The sequence below is a fragment of the Petaurus breviceps genome, unplaced genomic scaffold, assembly GCF_028583685.1.
Source record: "Petaurus breviceps papuanus isolate PSGF00001 unplaced genomic scaffold, PetGlider_PUasm1.0 90734, whole genome shotgun sequence".
NCBI lineage: Eukaryota > Metazoa > Chordata > Mammalia > Diprotodontia > Petauridae > Petaurus > Petaurus breviceps.
The window spans coordinates 9,353,448-9,375,252 of NW_027187327.1; the positions used below are offsets into that span (position 1 = coordinate 9,353,448).

General features: G+C 39.1%; 1 protein-coding gene across 1 annotated transcript in view; it reads left to right on the plus strand.

Moving 5' to 3' along the window:
* Nucleotides 1–21,805, plus strand: part of IMPG1 (interphotoreceptor matrix proteoglycan 1) — a 128,089-nt gene that overhangs the window by 45,871 nt on the left and 60,413 nt on the right. The window contains exons 9-11 of the mRNA XM_069067051.1: nt 185–429; nt 5,384–5,460; nt 6,661–7,027. Of these exons, the coding sequence (XP_068923152.1) occupies nt 185–429; nt 5,384–5,460; nt 6,661–7,027 (689 nt within the window). The remainder of the gene's footprint in view (nt 1–184; nt 430–5,383; nt 5,461–6,660; nt 7,028–21,805) is intronic.

Genomic DNA, 21,805 nt, shown 5'->3' on the forward strand with positions numbered 1-21,805 from the left:
GTCATCCTTGGGATCTCTGAGGACTGGGGTCCTAATAGAAATAGAAACATGGTCTTTCCCTCAGGGAGCTCCCTGTCAGAAATAGTCAAGCACAAGTCTCACTTGGAGAGCCAAAGATCTTTGAAAATTTTCTTAGCATGTAACAGATGGCTCTGGGTGGGTCATGTCTTTTCCTACCCTACAGCTCAAGCAGCACAGTTGCTCGACAGCTGGTGATCTTTAAGAGAGACGGCTCAGAAAGAGGAAGACCCAGTGGCAACCTGTCAACCATTCACCCTAATGAAATTGAAAATGCAAGCAAGCCTGGGAGCTTGGAGGAGGAGGAACTTCAAGAAAGCAGTCTCACATCAGCAGGGCTGCAGCAACTAATTACCACAGCACTAGAGGAAGACAAGTCTCTGGAACTGGGGACAATTCAGTTTACTGATGGTCAGTCAATAGCTATAGCTGTGGGCTTAGCCTGTAGATCAGTCATAGAAGATTGGGGTCCTAAAATACCATCTAATGCCAGTTTTTTCTTTTATGGAAAAGGAAACTGAGGAGCAGAGGGGTCAAATGACTTACCCAAGGTTACAAGTAGTTAGGGACTTCCTAGCAATATCTCATAGATATAATACATGATTAGCAACGACTTGATATTTCCCAGGTTTTATAAGAACTAAGAATCTTTCACGTAATTCTTCCAACACTTAGCATGGTGGTCTTCCCAAAATCTTCACTCTCATATAGAACCTGGAAAACATCAAGTGATTGCTAATCATGTATTGTATATATGATATGTTGCTATAATGAGAACCCCTGAAGAATCTGAGTCAGTAATGGGGAGGGAGGGGAAGGGTTTTGATTTGATCTCTCTGCGAATTTCTATGAGATTAACATTTGTGGTTTTCATAACTTTATCACCACACCTCATACTTAAATCAGACTGAGACCTAAAAGGGTCCTCAGAAATCATCTATTCCAACACTCTCCTCCTACAGATGAGGAAAATGAGGTCCAGAGAAGTTAAGTAACTTATCGAATGAAAGACAGATAATAAGTGGTGGAAGGAAGATTTGAATATCATTCCTCTGATACCAAAGACAGAACACTTGTTACTGCACCATTTGGTCTCTAGCCTACTACTTCTCCTGGACCGTGACCTATTGCTGAGGAAGATATGAGAGCACATGTCCACGAAGCTTCTGTCATTTCTTATCATTCAATCTTGGGTCTGTACCTAAAGAAGAATAACAAGAAACTCTAGGGCTACACTTGCAATTCATTCTAGCCCTTGTTCCATTCACAGTATTACAGGAAAACCCCAGGGATGTCAACCAATTTCAGAATCCTCGTGTCTCCATGGCTATGTCATAGTCTATGGAAGTTCACAGGGAACCCAAATCAGAACCCCCTGGACCACTAGTCTCCATTGATTCAGATGTTTCAGGGAGACACTCATTAGCATGATCTCGCCCCTACAAATTCTCCTCAACTCAAGCTATCCTGGGTCCAAAGCTGAATTACGAATTAATTTATGGAATTTTTAAGTGAAACAGGTATGGTTAATTCTCTGGGTACTTGCCAGGAAGTGACAGCAATGGGGAGAAAGGCTTCCATCACACTTTAGTAAGGCACAAAGGGTGAAGAGGCAAACAGCACAAAAAGTACAGAGACAAATGGGCGGGGGCTCCCTGGAGGGGGTGTGCAGAGACAGCTGGTTTGGTGATAGGGATGGAGTGGTGGAAGAAGACAGGCAGCTTGGAAAGACAATGCAGAGGGGTAGAGTCACTTATATGACCAGAGATTAGAGTTGGGAGCACTCAGTTACACGGACCCAGATGGAGATGGAGGAGTACTTTGGGGAGAGGAGTTTGAAGTCTCATTTTTTTAAAACTTTTTTTTAAGCAATTGGGGTTAAGTAACTTGCTCAAGGTTACACGGCCAGTTATTTCCGGGTGTGGTGCTGAGTATCTGAGCCCAGATTTGATCCAGGTCATCCCGACACTGGAGCCGGTGCTCTTACTCGCTGAGCCACCTGGCCGCCCCTAAGCAATTGGGGTTAAATAACTTGTTCAAGGTTACACGGCCAGGTGTTTCTGGGTGGGTGCTAAGTGTCTGAGCCCGGGATTCGATCTCCAGGTCTTCTCAACACTGGAGCCAGTGCTCTTACTCGCTGTGCTACCTGGCTGCCCCTGAAGTCTCATTTTTAAAGCAGTTTTGTGGGGAATAAACTTACCAGTGCCACTTTGGGGTTAGTTCATTGATGCATACACATAATCTCAAAGTTATCAGCAATATTTGGTGTTCTGTTGGTCTTACTAAGGATACTGGAGTTTATCTGAGTCTTAAATGATGATAGTTAGCAGGTCCAAAAGGTTCTTAACTGGCTTCCTCTAATTTAACATGTATTCTAGGAATATGATTTTTACTTATTATATGATGTAGGTTGCAAGTAACTGTTATGCTCCTTTGATCTATGGGACAGCCTCTGTCTTCTTGGTTCCCCTTTGCAATATTCCTGCTACTGTTATTTTATACTGGCTGCTTATAAACTTGGTATACTAACTATAAAGGTGGTGAAGAGGTCACAGGGACTGGAATTTTAATATAAGAGCCTTGATCCAAGCAACTGTTTCACTTGTCAAACATGCCCTGTGAAAAATGACCAGTTATGTTAGCAGTGTCTCAGATGTTTCTTCATGGTGTAGACTAGGTAGGCATTGTATGTCAATCCTTTTTTCTTCTATTAGTTTCATGGTTAACCATAGGGAAAAAAAAAGTCTCTCCAAGAAAAACTTCCTGGTGATGAACTCTTTTATATTAATCTAGGTTAGTACCCAGACAGAAGACACAGTCTACTGACAATAATACACATACACCACATGATACACAGCCATTCACAGTACTCCTTTTTCCTTTCGTCCATTTTTTTTCATCTTATGGATTTTTACTTCTATATAGCAGACATGAGCCATACCTATAAATAGATGAACTAAAGCTTTCATCACGCTGATAGATGCAATTAGGTGGTGAAGTGGATAGAGTTTTGAACTTGGAGTAAGGAAGACCCAAGTTTAAGCCTTAGATATTTACAGGCTGTGTGACCCTTGGCAAGTCACAATACCTTTCAGCTTTTTTCCTCAACTATGAAAGGGAGATAATAATAGCTCCTACCTTACAGGGTTGTCATGAGGATCAAGTAAAATGCTTTGTAAACCTTCAAGAGCCATATCAGTGCTAGCCATCATCATCATCACTATGTCAAAATGATAAGCAGGACAGACTGACCTGTCAGTCATCTCCAGAGGGAGAAGATCTGTCTGAGCTTGTCCAGAGGACTTGCTGACCCCTTCTTTTGTGTGATTTGAGCTTCCCTAGCTACTCACTCTCCTTCAGAGATATGGATTTATTTTTCTAAGCAACTCATTCCTCATTCTTGCACAGGGGCATAGCCTCTCTTCAAACCCAACTTGCCAAATAGCTTCTTCCAAGGAAAAGTAAAATGCCTGCCTAAGCTCACTTTAAAAAAAAAAAGCTAGCAGTGTCTGGGTTTCATATTCTTTTGTCATGCTTTTAACAGTCCACTATAAATGTATCCCCTTATTGGAAAAGAAGTAATTTTCCAAAGCAGGAAAGGTAGATTTGAGAGGCAATTGCCCTGTCAGTGTATCCAGAATTTCAGCTCAGCAGTCAATTAGAAGTGTCCTCAGCAGACAGGAAGAAGAGTCAGAGGATATGGACAGCCCTGTTCTGAAGGGGGGAGAGGGCATGATGGAAGGGAAAGCCCCTCCATCATGTATTCCCAAGGAGGTATTCTTCATGTTGTCCTGACAACCCCCATCCTGGTTCAGGCAGGCTAGACCCAATTTTTCATCTTTCTAAATCAGGGAATATTCTCTCTTTCACTTTGGTCTAATTATATGAACACTAAATAATAATCCCAGATAGCCTGGATTTATGTTGGCCAATATTTTTATAACTTAAAACCATAGAAACTAAAGTGTGCATTTAGAACAAAGGCTGAGGCTTTCTTTGCCCAGAAGGAAGACAGAAATGGAAATTTTCAGCTACCTTCCTGGAGAGAGGGAGGAGGTGGAAAAATAATGTGCCATCAGTCACCAGCCCTTTCTGCCTGGCTCATACTTCTCCAACACTCTGTACTCATCACTTTTGTTTACAAGTATTTTCTCATTCCTCCTGCTTGCTAGGCTTCCCCATTCTTCTAAGAACTTTCCAGTGGAAAAAACACTGGCTTTAGAATCAAAGAATATGATTCCCAGCCTGCCTCTGAGCTTGACCATCTATATGACCTTGGGCAAGTCACTTGACCTTTATGAGCTTCAGTTTCCTCATCTGTAAAATGATGGTGCTAGACTAGATACCCTGGGAGGGTCCCTTCCAGCTGTAGATCCTCTGATTCTATTCATAGGCCCTTTGTACAAGGGAGAGAGGGGAATATTTGGGAGCCCATGTCTCCTTGAATTACAGTCCCTTTCAGGTATGGCCATAGGCTATACAATTTTTGCCTTATGGAAAGTTTTTATGGCAAGGGCTGGGCACACTATAAGCGTTTCCAAATTGATTTAAAAAAATTCAGAACTTAAGTTCCTCTGGCATAATTTCTGAGAACCCGGGGTTACTTCTGTATTTCATATCACAAGATAAGGATTTTCTTAGAGATGTGCATGTAATACCTATAAATAGATCTTTCAGGGCTATATATAGTATATTAAACTCCTCTAGACCATAAGAAAGGAAATTCAGACCCACAACACAATGGAAATGCTCTCATCCTCTGTATTTTATTTTGTGTTTCTATTTTCTGGGTGTTCTAGAAGTCAGCCAAGTTTTGGTTGCACATGAATCAGTCTCAAGAACTCTTGAGGGGCCGCTAGGTGGCACAGTGAATAGAGCACCAGCCCTGGAGTCAGGAGGACCTGAGTTCAAATCCAGCCTCAGACACTTACTGCTTACTAGCCATGTGACCTTAGGCAAGTCACTTGGTTACCCAGCCTTCCCCCCTCCAAAAAGCAAAAATAAATAAAGATTTAAAAAAATTATTCTTGATCCCAGTTCTTATCATTCTCCTTTATCTCACTGATAATTTAGGTCCTTTAGCCTGGCCACCTAGTCTTTGTGGCACCTCCTGGATTTGTAACTTATAATTAAATAGTATAAATTTCCACTGTGATGACTATTCTTGTCTCATAAACATGAGGTCCTTTCCATTCATATCTGTTTTTCAATTAATCACTTAGATTAATGACGGTGTAGTTTGCATTAGCTTTGTTTTGATTCCTCATATCACAGTTCTACTGGACTTCAAACATAATTCTGACAGCTTTACTACCCTACCCCAGTGCCCATTACCACCCAAATGCATCATGTTTTTCCTCTGCAGAAATTGAAAAGCCTCCAGAGAGTTTGGAACATGACCTCCAATCAGTAATAACTGCTACCCTTGCTGAACACTCATTGGTAAGTGACCTCAACTCTTTAAACAAGATGTAAAGCATTTAAAATCTTCTCATCAAAAAATAAAAACAAAAATCACTACTATGATCGAGAAATTTTAAGGTCTAGTTTTAAATTAAGGTTACTTCAATATTAGGTTTTAATACCTGTCATAGCTGAAAAAAAGATTCCTTCTGAAAATACAATCATCCAAATGGAACAGGTGCCTCATTGGTTACTCTTATTAAATCATCTCATTTTTCAATACCATTCACCAATTATGCAATAATTTTTATTACAATTTGACTAATAATTTTTTTATTTTCCATGATGTCAATCAATTGTTCCTGTAAATTAATCAAAATGTTTTGCATTTTTTTCTATTTTTAACAAATGTGATTTGATCACAGATATCTCCCAAATTAAAGTATTATCTAAGTTTGGCTCTGAGCATGAAATGCAATCTTGTTTATAAAATGTATACATATCTTCATTTACCAATAAGCCCTATGGATCTTTAACTTTAAAATAAAGTATAAGTTAGAGGAACAGAAAGAAACTTCTAGCATGAACCAAAACAATATTTGTAAGACAAACCTTTGTAATAGAGTTGAAAGAAATAAAAGACAAGATTTAGCTGAAATCATATACAAGTAAATTTTAAGTCAGTCAATCAACAGCATTTATAGACTCCTTACTATGAGCCAGGTACTAGAATGAGCACTGAGATTACAAAGAAAGGCCAAAAAAAACCTACTCTTAAAAATCACATTCCCTTCTATCAAAGCACATATGTTCTTTTTCTTTCTTTTTTCTTCCTTCCTTCTTTTCTTTATTACTTCCTTTGTTCCTTCCTTTCTTACTTTTTTTTTAAAGATTGGGTCTCCTCATCTCATGAACATTAGAAAGAGTCTACTCATGGGTCCAATCCCACCACTGATTATGGAAGCTTGGACCTACTCCATTTCCAACTTGGACTGCCTGCCTCTTCCATAGGCAGGCCAGAGGCCTCCCCTCACCACTGCCATACTTAGTGTGGGCACCTGCTCAGCAAAGCCTACTGAAGCTCAGAACTCCTAAGTCCAAGAGATCTGTCAGCCTCGACCTCCCTGGCAGCTAGGATTATAGACTTGTACCACATCTAGCTAAGAAGCATGCATTCTAATAGAGATGGTGTGAATGGAAGCTCCCTTAATATTATCTCTTTCTAAACCCATTTTCCAGGATGCTACCTTGAATCTTGGGTTTACATTTGGGTATCCCAAGTCTGAGACAGAAGAAGAATCAGAGCATTTATCAAGTGAATTCTCTCCTTCCAAGACAGCAGATGAAGCTTTCATGAGCCCTGTGGATATAACTCCACCAACCCTTCTGACCTATGAACCATCACTGCTTCCAGAAGCGCCTGAATCTGGAAAGGAAACTGTAAGAGAGGACGCTTTGACTGACCACCATTCTGAAAGAGTTCCCAGTTCTGTGAAGAGTACTAAAGGGCCTTTCTTGATAGATCAAGAAATAGAAGAGGAGTTAATAACTGGCATCACAGAACTGCCTCTTCTAGGATTCGGTACTGAAGATCTATCTGGACAAGGTAAGTCATAAAACCTACTCATCTGAAAAGTAATTACAACATGTTATCTACCGCAAAAGGCAAGTCTTGCAGATCAGAGAGATGGAGCCTGAAATGGGCAAAGCAGTATAAAGAGCTAATGGATTCTATAATGATTTGGATTATACATAAATGAATCTCTACATCATGTCAGCTGCTATTTTATATAAACTGAGATCTTTGGTAGTTTTCTAAACCATTAATAGTCACTTGATTTAAGCAACAAGCAAATTATATCATTGCTCTTCAACAAACTCTCATTGGATTTTCTCCATCACTTAGGTGTTCACAGACACTAATGAACTCACCATTCCACATGGGTCATAAGATCATCTGGGACTTTTTGATATAAACGGTTAATTTTTATATAAATAATGTACCTGTTTGATTACAGGGACTTACTGTGCTTGCAAAAAAAAAAAGAGATCCCTAAATCCCACTGATTTCTAACGTTTTATCTTTTTAAAAATAAATTGCAATTTAAGGACTAATTTCAGGAAAATAAAATAATTTGGTCATAACTGTAGACATATATGTGATTAAAAGGCAGTTTATGATTATGATTATAGTACAGTGCCTGGAGTCAGAGACCCTGGGTTAAGATATACTCTTCAATCCCATGACACTGGACTCCTGCTTCCTCCATAAACAAGACACTCCATCTCTTAATTTATGCAATGTTTTTCTTGTTGTCCTCCATTCCTGGAATGCTCTGCCTACTGACTTTCCTGGCTTCCTTTAAGTCTCACCTAAAATACCATGCTTTGCAGGAAGACTTTCCCAACCTATCTTAATTCTAATGCCTACCCTGTAATTATGTCCTGTTTGTCCCCCATGTAGCTTGTTGGTATATATTTGCTTGCATGGTGTTTCCCCCATTAGATCATGAGCTCCTTGAGGACAGAGACTATCTTTTGCTTCCTTTTCTATCTCCAACACTTAGCATAGTGCCTGGAACATGGAAGGTACTTAAAAATATTGAGAGTGATTACTGCTTACCACCTTGGACAAGTAACAATCTCACTGGACCTCAATTTCCTCATCTTTAAAATAAGGGAGTTGAACTAGATGATTTCTGAGGACCCACCCAACCTCAGTTCTATATTATGATCCTATGCAGGTTCATAGACGTGTAGCTGAAAGGGACCACAAAGATCTCTCATTTTATAGATAAGGAAACTAAAGCCTGGATAGGTTAGAGGGCTTGCCCAAGATAATAAGTTACAGAGCAGAGTCAAGTCCCGGCCCCCAGATCCTTGAGCCAGGATGCTTCTGTTGTCCTATGCTGCCTCAAAGGGAATGGTCATGAAGTCTGGAAAAAGTCTGAAATAAAATAGTCTGAAAGAAAAAGGTCACATTTTGATCCTAGAATTCCAAATTTGTGAATTCATAGATGTCAGGAACTCTTTTCTCTAATGGAGATCACTAATTAGTTTAAAATATATTGGCACAGTAGATAGAGCACTAGGCCTGAAGTTAAGAAAATCTGAGTTCAAACCCAGCCTCAGGTACATATTAGCTGTATGACCCTTGGAAAGTCACTTAACTGTATTTGCCTCAGTTTCCTCATCTGTAAAATGAGCTAGAGAAGGAAATGGCAAACCACTTTAGTATCTTTGCCACAAAAACCCTAAATGGTGTCATGGAGAGTCAACACGAGTGACACAACTTAACAGCAACCATCTCAGAGAGCTGTCTGGCATACTGAGAAAGTAAACAACTTGCCTCTGATCATGTATGTGGCAGAAGCGGGATTTGAACTCAGATCTCTCTGACCATGCAACAGAACCTCTATCCATCATGCTCCTGTGCCTCATATAAGATGGTAGCAATAATGGAGAAAGAGAAGCAGTTTTACTTTTTTTTCATTTTGTTGTCTATAAGTCCTATAATGTCCAAGTCTGTCAGCATTGTCTGAGACAGTGAGTTCTAGGGGACAGATGTTCTGCCCAAAGGTAAATAAAGTCCTGAACAGGAGGGATCCTGAGATGCTGTCCTGAGTCAAGCTGGGTTTTTAATCAATGTAGAATTTCAGGAAGGAGCAGGGAAATGGGAGGAAGGAATACTGGTAATCAGCATTTACTAAGGAACTGGAAATTTTAGGCACATGTAAAATCACATAAGAACTTCACAGCAGGGAGCAATGCAAGAGTGTGCTAGAGCCAGCTTGTACCAGGTTTTATGTTTTGGTTTTTTTTTTGCTTTTTGGAGGGCAATTGGGGTTAAGTGACTTGCCTAAGGTCACAGGGCTATTTTTTGTGTTAAGTGTCTGAAGCCAGACTTAAACCCAGGTCCTCCTGACTCCAGGGCCAGTGCTCTATTCACTGCTCCACCTAGCCGCCCCTCATACCAGTTTTTAAGAGTTGATTGTTAAGTTTTCAGTGTCATCATTTACTCCCTTGGGGACTAGCAAACACTATAAATCAGGGTTTGATTTATTGTTTTTTTTTTTTATTGCCTAGACTTAATAAAGTAATGGAGAAAATGTTAATAATGCATATTAAACTAAGGAATGTGTCCTATTTTGGAGGGTCTGTTATTAAATATTTATCAGCACACCACTAGAAACATGGATAAGTGAGTGAATAAATGAATGAATGCATGAAAATATTCATTAAGTGCTCATCATATACTACATATTGCGCTAAGCAATGAGGATTAAAATACAGAAATTATAAATGTAAGATCCAGAATTGGAAGATACTTCACAGGCCTTCTCTTCCAACTTCTCCATTTTATAGATGAGAAAATTGAAACTCAAGGAGGTTAAGTGACTGGATCAATGTCACACGGGTAGTGTCAAAGTTGGGATTTTCACTCAGGACTTCCGATTCTAAACAATGTTCTCTCCATCACACCAATGAGAGAGTCCCTTATGAGAGTTATACATTTTAATGGCAGAGACTATATGTAAGTGGAGTGACCAGTCAGTCAAATAAGACTTTATTAAGTATTTACTATGTTCCAGGCATTGGGCTAAGTACAAGGGGTACAAAGAAAGGTAAAAGACAGTCCTTGCTCTCAAGAAGATCACAGTCTAATGGGCAGATAGAGGTAAGGGCACAGCATGAAAACAATTACGTACAAACAAAATATATACAGGATGACTTAGAAGTAATCAATAGAGGGAAAACACTAGCATTAAGAAGGATTCTGAAAGGCTTCATGGAAAGGATTGGAATTTTAGCTGAGACTTGAAATGAACCCCAGAATAAGAAGTGGAAAAGTGAGAAGAGATGGAGGATAGATGGCAAAATAAGTAGGATAAATGACTGGAAGAGATGTGAGTGTGTTCTGCTTAGATGAAATGGGGTAATTGAACTTAGCCTACCTCTCTCAGCAGTCAAGATCATTGAGCTCCAGAGCAGGAATCCCAAAACTGAGAGGATTAACTCCCCCAAAGGCTGGGAACTTTTGTTTTCTGCCAGCCAGTCCAAAGGAACTGATTCAGATATAAAGACACCAGGGCAGGGCAGATAGGAAGAGGCAATCACCTTAGGAACCACTGAGATGAGTCGAAAGTCAAGATATGATGAACCAGTTAGTCAAATGGAGGGACCAATTGTAAAATAAATAGATCAGAGGAAATGGTGATCTCAATAAGATGGACTGCTGTAAACTGCCTTGACTGAATGCCATTTTTATTTGCACACCACTCTCCCAATCATCTTTCCCTTATATTGGATAGGGCTTGGGATATAATTTGCACTGGGAGACAGGTAGGGAAACAGTATTTATGTTTCTTATTGATGGTAAGTAAAGAACTATAGACAATTATTGTTGAGCTTTCAAACAAGTCTTCTGGATTTGGAGTTAGAGAACCTGTATTTAAATCCCAGCTCTGCAGCTTACTAACCAGATAATCATAGATATGTCTTATCCTGACTTTCCTCATCTGTAAAATGGAGAGATCAACTAAATGGCCCTAAGATTCCTTCAATCATTAAGTTAAGAACCTATGATCTGTTCCCTCCATTCAGTTTTTCATGATCTTCCAGACTATTCTTACTTATGCACTGAATTGGTCATGTCATACCTCTGCTCAAAAATCATAAAGGATTCCCTATTATTTACTGAGTAAAGTACCAGATCATTATCCCAACTTTCAAGATCCTCCACAACTTGGTATCATAGTACCTTTCCATTCTTATATTACTCCCTTCTGTATACACAAGCCAAACTGGACTACTTTCCATCCCCTAACACATCTTGCATTCTTCTTCCTCCATGCCTTTATTCAGGCTACTATATGGTTGTAGAATACTGTCTTCCCCTCAAGCCCCTTCACCTATTGAATTTCTACCCATCTTTTAAAACTCAATTTGGGGCATCTAGGTGGCACAGTGAATAGAACACCAGCCCTGGAGTCAGGAGGACCTGAGTTCAAATTGAGCCTCAGACACTTAACACAAAACTTGGGCAAGTCACTTAACCCCAATTGCCCTACCTTCCCCCCTCTAAAACCAAAAAAATTCAATTTTCACCTCCAAAAAGAGTCCCCTGATCCTCCCATCACTATCTTCCCCCTCAGACTTTCATATAGCATGTCCTTTTGCAACTCTCCAAAGCACTTATTACTTATTATTGTATATTAAAATTACATGCATATATCAACCAAGCAATAGACATTTATTAAGAGCCTCATATGCAACAGGACCTGGAGATAAGAAGACAAAAAAGAAAGGAAGATCCTTCCCATTAAAGAGCTTACTTTTTTTTTTCCAGATTAATTCTATCCCCTTACTAGACTAGAAGCTTCATGAGTTCAAGGGCCATATTTCATCATCTTAACTTTTTAATCTTAGTAGCTATTTTGATGTACTCCATACAATAGGCACTTTATAAATGTTTCTTGAATGAACAAATGAAAGAATAAAGGAATGAATGAACTATAACTAATATATAAAAACCACATGAAAGTTCAGGTTATATGAATGACAATTGGAGTATAAAAAATTAAACATCCGTCATAACTGGAGATACTGTTATACTAACTAAAAATGTATCATAAATATCAGTAAAACTTAGAATATATTTGAAGAAGTCCAAATAATGACATTTCAAGGTTAAGGGATTATCAGTAAGATTTGGGGAAATTTACAAGAGAAATCCAATTGACCTGGATAAGAACTGATCATTACAACTGAGCTGGCACACTTTCTCAGGTTTCCCACTCAAGAGCCAGGGGGAAAGTTCTGGGAACAGGAAAATTGTTTTATTGGCTTGCTGGTTATGAAATATATAGAAACTGGTCAAGGAAGTCAATGAAGAAGAAATTTAGCTAAAAGATGAAGGGGATAGTCTTTTGGTTTGGAAAGTATAGCCTGAAAGATCTCCTGTTAAATTTTAATCGTAGCCACAGTCACTGCTTGGGCACAGTATTTTATTTTTTGAGTTGGAGAACCTGAGCTGTGATTTCCTGTATGTAGGGTAAGGTACTTCCTCCACCAAGGCAGATGAGAGCATTCTCTCCAAAGTATAGTCTCAATGAGCTGTCTGGAAGCACTAAGAGGTTAGATAACTTGTTTAGAGTCATACAGCCAGTGTATGTCAGAGAAGGCATTTTAGCTCAGGTCCTCCTCTCTGTACAATCTCCTCAGTATCCATTACATCACATTGCCCCTCTTGGTCCCAATCCTTATCCTAATTTTATTCTGGAGATAGCAGTTTAAACCAACCACCTTTCTTAGACTTACAGATTTAGAATGAAATTTAGAATAAATGGGGCTCAGATAGATGAAACAAATGATAACAGCTAGTAAAAGACCAGAAGATGGAATCATAGATTTTGAGCTGGCAGGTACCTTAGATGCTGCTTAGCCTAACCTTGTTTTACAGGTGAAGACATTGAGTCCAAGGGAGGTTAAGTAAGTTGTCCAAAATTACATAGGTGGCAGGTGGCAGGATTGAGATTTGAACTCGAGACCTCTGATTCCAAATCTAGTGCTCTTTCTACTACATGGAATTGACAAAGGCATTTCCCCTGCTAAATCCATTGCATTTATGGGCCTTTAGCATTCTACTTCACCCGCCCAAACCTTAGTTTCCTCATCTATAAAATAGGAGTGGTAATAATGTTACCTACTTTATAGGAATATTATAAGAAAAGAACTTTGTCAACCTAAGAGAGCCATCCAAGGTAGATGGGCATTATTATTGAGGAATTGTACTGGAATAAAATAGGATTAATAATTTTCTTACTGCTAACCTTTCAAATCAAACTATCAACACAATTCTTTCTATTCAATATTCCATCCCTCCTAAGAAGAAATGGGTGGACAAAAGACACTACAAAGTAGATCTACTTAAGAGAGGTAGCCAAACATTTACCCGTTTTTCTTCCATTTACATTATCAATTTACTTTGAATATGTGTACTAAAATTACAAGATGTTCTATTTGGAGGGTGGTCACAGTTTCTCTTGTAAGTGGGTTTGTATAGATAAGTTTTGTGTTTGGTCATTCAGTCATGTCTGATTCTTGGTGACTCTGTGGACCATAGTACACCAATACTATCCCTGGGGTTTTCTCCACAAAGATACTAGAGTGGTTTGCCATTTCCTTCTCAAGTGGATTAAGGCAAACAGAAGTCAAGTGGCTTGTCCAGGTCACACAGCTATTAAGTTTCTGGGTCTGTATTTGAACTCAGATCTTCTTCTCTCTAGATCCAGTGTTCTATCCACTAATCCACCTAGCTGCCTATAGATAAGCCTTCCTTATCTCCTAATTTGGCATTTCACTGTTGTGTTCACTTTATACTGCCATGAAGATCTTAACATTGGACTTGTATTCACAATACTTAAGTTCAAATCCTGCCTTAGACACTTACTATGTTGACTCTGGTCAAGTCACAGTTATGTGACTCTGGGCAAGTCACTTAACCTCCACCAGCCTCCATTTCCTCATCCAATTTGGTAAGTAATTGGTAAGTAATCATAGTACCTACCACATGGGGCTATTATGAGAGTCAAATGAGATAACAGATTAAAGTGCTTTGCAAATCTTAAAGCACTATATAAATGTGGGCTTCATCCCTGAAAATGCAGACCACAGATGAATAGATGAATACAGAGTTTGTCAATAAACATTTATTAAGCACTGAATATGTGCTAGGCACTGTGCTAATCCCTGGGGGTACAAAGAAAAGTTAAAAAACAGTTCCTGCTCTCCAGGAGCTCATAGTTTAGCACACCCAGAATGCAAGCACACATATACAAGTACCAACACACAGTCAGATCCATAGAACAATCTGAATACAAGTGAAAAATGCCTGTGCAACCGTAAGTGTTTTGTTTTTGTTTTTGTTGTTACCATTTAAACATATCTCATAGTAGACCAAGTTCCCCAGTACCTCTGCTTCACTTTTGCTTTGGGGGTCTCTGAATCTCATTCTTTCTTCCACGCCAATTTCTTGGAATCTCCAGAAATGTGCTATAAGAACTGAATTTTCACTTCCCAGGCTCTGCCTAAAAGGTCAACAACTCAGATGTCACAAGCATCCCAGCATGCTCCTTCTTTCAATTCCTTGACAAGCAGGACTCCACGTCCTGAAGGGGCAAAAGCCCTTCCCAGATTGTGTGGAGACAATTGCTGCTCTGCTATTTCCTTTCACAAATCCCCTGATGCTGAAACAATTAAAACCATAGTTTGTCCCTCAGGATCAGCTCCAGAGGTAGAAAGTTTGAAAAATAAGAATCAGTTCTCTGCATGAAGAAACCTCATTTGAAAATAAAGCCATTCATGGTAATTGAAATAAAGTCTTAATTTTAAAACCTATTACCCAGTTGTTTTGCACAGAGAATTGCTTGTTGACTTTAGAATTTTCCATCCTGGGCTTTATCCAAAAGCAAAGGTGGGATGAGAACAGAGAGGAGGGAGGAAGGGAGCAGATTTATATTCCATCTCCATGGATGTCTGGAGGAAAAGTTCACCTCAGAAATATACTTGGTTGTCTGACAAGCACATGGCATGTAGCTTAATGACTTTTAAAAACTCAGAAAAGGGTAACACTGGCCGTGTAACCTTGGGCAAGTTACTTAACCCCAATTGCTTAAAAAAAAACTCAGAGAAGGAAGAAGGAATGCAATTTTCCTTTCATTTCATGCATTCACTTGTTCATCCATTTGTTCTTCCAACAAGTACTATAAAACTCCAACTACGAGCAGAACACAACAATAATTTTATTGTTGTTCAGTTGTTTCAGTCCTGTCTGACTCTTCATGTGCCCATTTGGGGTTTTCTTGGTGAAGATACTGGAATGGTTTGCCATTTGCTTCTCTAGCTAATTTTACAGGTGAGGAAACTGAGGCAATCATGGTTAATGACTTGCCCAGGGTCACACAGCTAGCATGTGTCTGAGGCCAGATTTGGACTCAGATCTGATTCCTGGCTATAATAATAGCAACTTGTTTTTATACTGTACTTTAAGGTTTTCAAAGGGTTTTCCTCAATAATTACCTTATAAGCAAGTGAGTACACATATTAGTCCCTATTTGCAGATGAGACAACTGAGACTTGGAGAAATAAAATAAATGGCCACACAAACAGTAAGAACCAGATCTTGGCCCCCAATTTCCAATGTTAAGACCCTTCTTAGACTCACAGATTTAGAATGAAACAGAATAAATGGGGCTCAGATAGATGAAACAAATGTTAACACAGCTAGTAAAGGCCAGATGATGGAATCATAGATTTTGAGCTGGCAGGTACCTTAGATGCCCCTTAGCCTAAACTTGTTTTACAGGTGAAGACATTGAGTCCAACGGAGGTTAAGTAAGTTGTCCAAAATTACATAGGTGGCAGGTGCCAGGGTTAAGATTTGAACTCAATACCTCTGATTCCAAATCTAGTGCTCTTTCTGCTGCATGAGATTGACAAAGGCAGCATTTGAACCTAGATCTTTTGCCCCTAAAACCTACTTTCTTTCCACTATAACCACTCTACAAAGTATTGTATAGAATACAAAGCTACGAGGAGATTGTGGGTGAGGGGGTACCAAGAAGGACTAAAAGCCCTAAAAGGAACATGAGTTAGGCAGCTTATTATTCACAGGCATATAGTCATATGGCTCTCTTGCCCTATCATGCCTTGGGTACACAAAGGAACTATGGGATAGGTATCCTGATTGAAAGCCCCAATCTCCTAGGTCTCTGCCCTTATATCTGATTGTTGTTTCTGGGTAGATTCATAAGGACTGAATGAGAGAGGGACCTCCATGAAAGTCAATCTGTGAGTAGTCTAGGCTGCGACTCCCTATCCCACCATTGATCACAAAGGTATTATAATTAGGCAAGTTTTCTAACTTTACATACCTAGATTAGATGAAGTTTGCTAAACTGATAGTTGTAAAGGTCTGAGTGATAGCAGGGTTTTTTTTTGTTGTCCAAATTTCATATATATTCCTCTTGTTGGGAAGAAATGAAACTGAATTTGTTTAGGATACATTTTATGCAGCATCAATTATCACTTAAGACCAAGAAAGAAGAGGCTGACATATAACCAGAAATATGGTATGTTGGATTGTATGTTGCATCTGCCCCCACCTCATCCCCCTTATCCATTACCCAAAATTCCAAGTTTATGGTGAGTATGGGTCAGCTCATCCACTCAAGCTTACAGTTGATGAGCCCCTCTTACTGTGTTTCTTTTACCAATTAACCAAAAACATAATCATTCAAAGCAAAAAACATTCAGTTAAATAGCATAGAGAAATAATTGACAAGACAAATTTCCACATACACATAAAAGTACACTTTTCTAGTGATTATCACACTGACAGTGGAGGAGAGGAGATATATAGGATATAAATATGTAATTTAATCTAAATATCTATCTTTTAAAAATATTTTGTGTTATTTCAGGTTAGAGTAAAAAGTTATCAAATGCCCATTTCAGAAGGTCTGACTTATGTAAGATGGATTTTGTGATGTGAGTGACAGACCTTCATCATAATGTGAGTGAGTCAAGGAAGATTTGCTCTGTGTGGCAAATAGGAGATGGCAGGTTATTTTTTTAAAAGAAACTTTTAATCTCTTTGCCAATAAGAGAGCTATGCCAACCAAGGGGTAACAATGCTGCAAAATACAAATTAACCTGGAAAACATTGTGGAGGAAGATGAATTATGAACAGTATCACTTCACAAAACAGTGCAAAGCTATTTAGGAGACAAAGAGTTGGCATAGTTTCCTTATCTAAAAATGAAGTATATACTAAAAGATTTCTCTAAGTTTCCTCCCGGCACTAAAACTATGTTCCTACAATACCCTGGTCCTAAGATTAATCTGGCAGTGCCACAGATGGTGAATTGTAGAGATTTCCACAAAGGATTAAGACTGTGAGCTCCTTAAGAGCAGGAACTGTTGTTTTGTGTAGTTAGGGTTGTTGTTTTATTGTCTTTCTTTGTATCCCTAGCCTTTAGCACAGTGCCTGACACATAATAAATGTTTGTCATCTTGACCTAGTAATTCAGTAAATGATGATATCATTGAGAAAGATAAGGAAGTTATAAGGAAATAAGGAAGTCAAAAATTGGGAGATGAAAGAGATAGGTAATCTGTTTTCAACATGTTGAGTTTGAGGTTCTACCAAGACAACCCGAAATGCAGTAGGTAATTGGAATTTAAGCCCGAAACTTAGGGAAAGGTTCAGGACTAAAGATGGAGATTTGGGAATTTGGGAATTCTCTCTATGGAGGGGACAGCTGAAGGCAGAGGAGTAGTTAAGGTTTCCAAGGGAAAGGTTGCAGAGAGAGCCTATAATAGAACTTTGAAGATCATCTGCATGAAGATATTGGGACATAGATCCAGCAGAAAGAGACAGAAGGCATCAAGAAGGTACTATGAGAATCGTGAGTGTGGCGTTACAGAGGCCAAGGTAGCAGAGAATATCAAAAATTACTATTATCAAAAAGGAAATGGTGATCAATGTCACATTCTGTAGAGATGTGAAAGATAATGATAATGAAGAAATCATTGAATTTGAAGATGAAGAGGCCTTTGGGATTTTTAAGAAAGCAGTTCCTGAAGAATGGAAAAGATGGGAGCCAAATTATAAGAGACTGAGGAGTGAGTTAGCAATGAGAAAGTGGAGATGCATAGACTACTGTTTCAGGAAATCTGACAGTAAAAAAGAAAATATATAGGGAATTATAGGTCATTGATATGTTGAGAGAACACTGTTTCACCTAAAACTGGGGTCACCTGAACATGTCTGTAGGCAAAAATGGAAGGATCAATGAAAAAGGAGATATTGAAAATACATGAAAGGGAATGATGGATAGATACTTACCAGAGGCAAGATTAATCTTGTCACCCTCTTGACTACTTACTAAAAAGTGAGAAGGGTCATTTTCTGAGAGTCTGACATAATCCTTAGAATAAAAGTTTTGTGAAGACAAAGATTAAGCCTTTGGTATTCATAACCCCATAGATTTAGAGCCAGAAGGGACCTTAAAGATTATTGAGTACAATGCTCCTATTTTACATATAAGGAACCTAAGGTGCAAAAAGGATAAATAATTACATAGGGTGACATAACTAGGAATATCCCAGGTGATATTTGAACCCATATCTTGTATATTACCAAAATTAGTGACCTATTCATTACACTACACTGCCTCTTCCACTGTGCTACCTGTCATTCTTCAAGGGATCTATTTCTTCATAATGCAGTAACTTTCTACTAGTGCAGAACACAACCCCTTTGTAATTCAATAAATGGTCCTCAAAAGTCACCATAGCCAAAACATTCATTGGGCTATGACCTATGATACCAAACCTTTCTAAACTTAGCCAGGCTGGTCCTCAGACAAAAGACATGTACTGTGATTTTGAGCATTCTGTGAAAACTTAAAAAAAATATATTTCATACCCCATGAGCAAGATAGAAAAATGGCAATGCGCTATTTATTCATCATTGACAAATTCCCTGTGTTGTTAAATTCCTGAAATCCTTGTTAAAATGCACATATTCACGTGAGGTATATTGAAATCTTGAGATTAACATGTACCTAAATCATGTCCAAAAAAATGCAATGAATACTATCTGTAGATCTCAAATCAGATTTTCCAAAATATGGTGGCCAAAGGTGATTGATACAAATAGACCAGGTTAATACATAGCTAAATGGGCTGACTTCATAGCCAGAGAGCATGGGTTCAAACCCCACTGCCACCCTGCCTTTCTTCCCTAATCCTTCTGTGACCTTGGCCCAGTTTCTTAACCTCCCTGGGTCTCACTTTCCTTATCTAAAACAAGAGGGGATTAGTCTAAATTACCTCCAAGGTCCTTCATAGCTCTAGATATATAATAAAGGGTTTTTTGTTTGTTTTATGGGGGCGGGGAGCTTTGAAGCTAAGAAAATATTTCCCTTCAGAGTTCCAGGCCTGATTTTCCAGTCTATACAAGAAGAAAACTTCTAGTGACCTAAGCACCTGATTGCATCCTCACAAAGAAGCAGACCTTGCAGTTTTGTTTGTCCTAGGGCAGAAATTTACTGACAAGAAACAGAACAATAATAGAGCAGACAAGTTGGTACTGATAGAACTGGCAGGGAGGACAGAAGGCAAATGTGAATAAAAAAAGATAACTGGAGGAAGAGCTAAGAGAGGATGACAGGAAGACTGAATCAACTGGGGAAAGAATTGAATTAATCAAGTCAGGGAGTGAAAGGTGCCAGACTGAAGAAGTGAGGAAGGTTATCTGCCTAGGAAATATATGATTTGTTGAGAGAGATCCCTAGGCACAGGCCCCAAGAAAGATATATTGAATGCCTCTGAGCATCTAGGGTCTGCCTACTGTCAAGGATTGTTTTCTCTCACTTCAAATACCTAAAAGTAGCTTTCCACTACCTTTAATTCCAAATTCTAATTTCTTAATTTAGGATTAAAGACCTTCCAGAGAACAATTATGCCAGCCTGAACTGGCACTGTTGTACTTAGAGAACCAGTCAGAAACCATATCTGATGTTGGGTGGACAAAACTGTGCAACTGCATTGTAGTTGTTTCTGTTTTGCCAACATGCATATAGTTTGTACTCGGTGCTCGGTTCTTAACTCTTTGGTGAACCAGTTCAACTCTATAATAGCCTCTTCTCTAGAATCCCTTGCCCCTAATCATATTCCAGTTCTTACCCTACCAAGCCTCAACTCCCACCATCCACTATCTTCCCTCCTATTTCTTTGCTGTTGAACAAAGCAAGAGAAAATCATAACATGCTGCTGGCTTAATTATAAATTTAAGCTGCATAACCTTGAATGGGCTCTCATTGCAGCAAGGAAATTTTTTAATGCCTCCCTAATTAACTTAATTAGGAGGCAGGTAGGTAACTCAGTGGATAGAGTACTGGGCCTGGAATCAGGAAGACCTGAGTTCAAATTCGAGCTCAGACACTTAGTAGCTGTGTGACCACAGGCAAATCATTTAACCTTTGTTTGCTTTGATCCATTAAAGGAGGAAATGGCAACCCCTCTAGGATCTTGCCAACAAAACCCTATGGACATATAGTCCACAGGGTCACAAAGAGTCAGACACAAGTAACCAACCACCACCACCCTCCACATATGCTCTTCCATATCATTTCATCCCCCCTCAAACATCCCGTGGCTCCTCTTTCCCCCACTCTCTCAGCTAAGTACCTTTATATTTTACTGAAAATATTGAGGCCATTTGCTGAGATCTCCCTCTTCTCCATTCTTCCACATCTCACATCACCCAGATGCCTTCGGCCATTATCCCTGCCTTCATTTCTGTCTCACTTGAAAAGGTGGCCATTCTTCTTACCAAGACAAACCCCTCTGCATGTGCAGGTAATATCATTTTCATCCCGTCTTCTCCAGAAGATCATTTTCTCTACCATCACCATACTCTCCCTAAGTTTCAATCTCTCTCGGTCTTCTGGCTGCTTTCCTGCTACCTACAAACATTCCCATGTAACAGAAAGCAGAACCAATATTAAAACCCAAGTCTTTGGATACCAAATTGAGTGTGTCTGCTACAAGACCCCTACCAATGCCACTGCCACCAACATCCTTGTCACCCTCATCTTTGGGTGGTATCAATGGAAAAAACTGCCAAGGAGTCACTTGGAGGTGGTGGGTATTATCTCATCACAGGTCTTTTCTAGACAGTGAGCTACCAGCTTATTATGGTTTGCTGTATGCCTAGAACTTCTTCCCATCTAAAAATTTCTGCCTATCAACTATTTCCTCCTGCAATGCTAAAAGAGTTCAGCTGTAATCGGAGCAGTTGGACAGTATGATAGAAGTCAGTGCTCCCTCAAGATTGCCTTTTAAAATTGTTATGGAAACTGGAATTCTCACTTAGATATGGTCCACCTGCCAGGGTCCTTTACCCCTAACTAAAACAATAGAACAATTTTATAAACTCTTGCTTCTGATTTCATATTAAATATCTCCTTTCTAGGGAATTCTGATTCCTTGGTCCAATGAATTCAAGTAATAGCTAACATTTATATAGGTCCTTAAGGTTTGCAAAGTACTTCACATATCTTTTCCAATTTTACCTTCACAACAACTCTTTGAAGTAGAGTTATTTTATAGTTACAGAAACTGAGTTTGGTAGAAGCTACCTGGGTCCCTCAGTTGTTAAGTATCTGAGGAGGAATTAGAAGCTGAGCATCCTGACTACAGGTCCACCACTCTATCTGTTATACCATCTTGCCTTCCATAAAGACGAAAACAATAGCTAACAGTTATACTTTAAGGTTTGCAAAGAGATAGATACATAGACAGATAGATACAC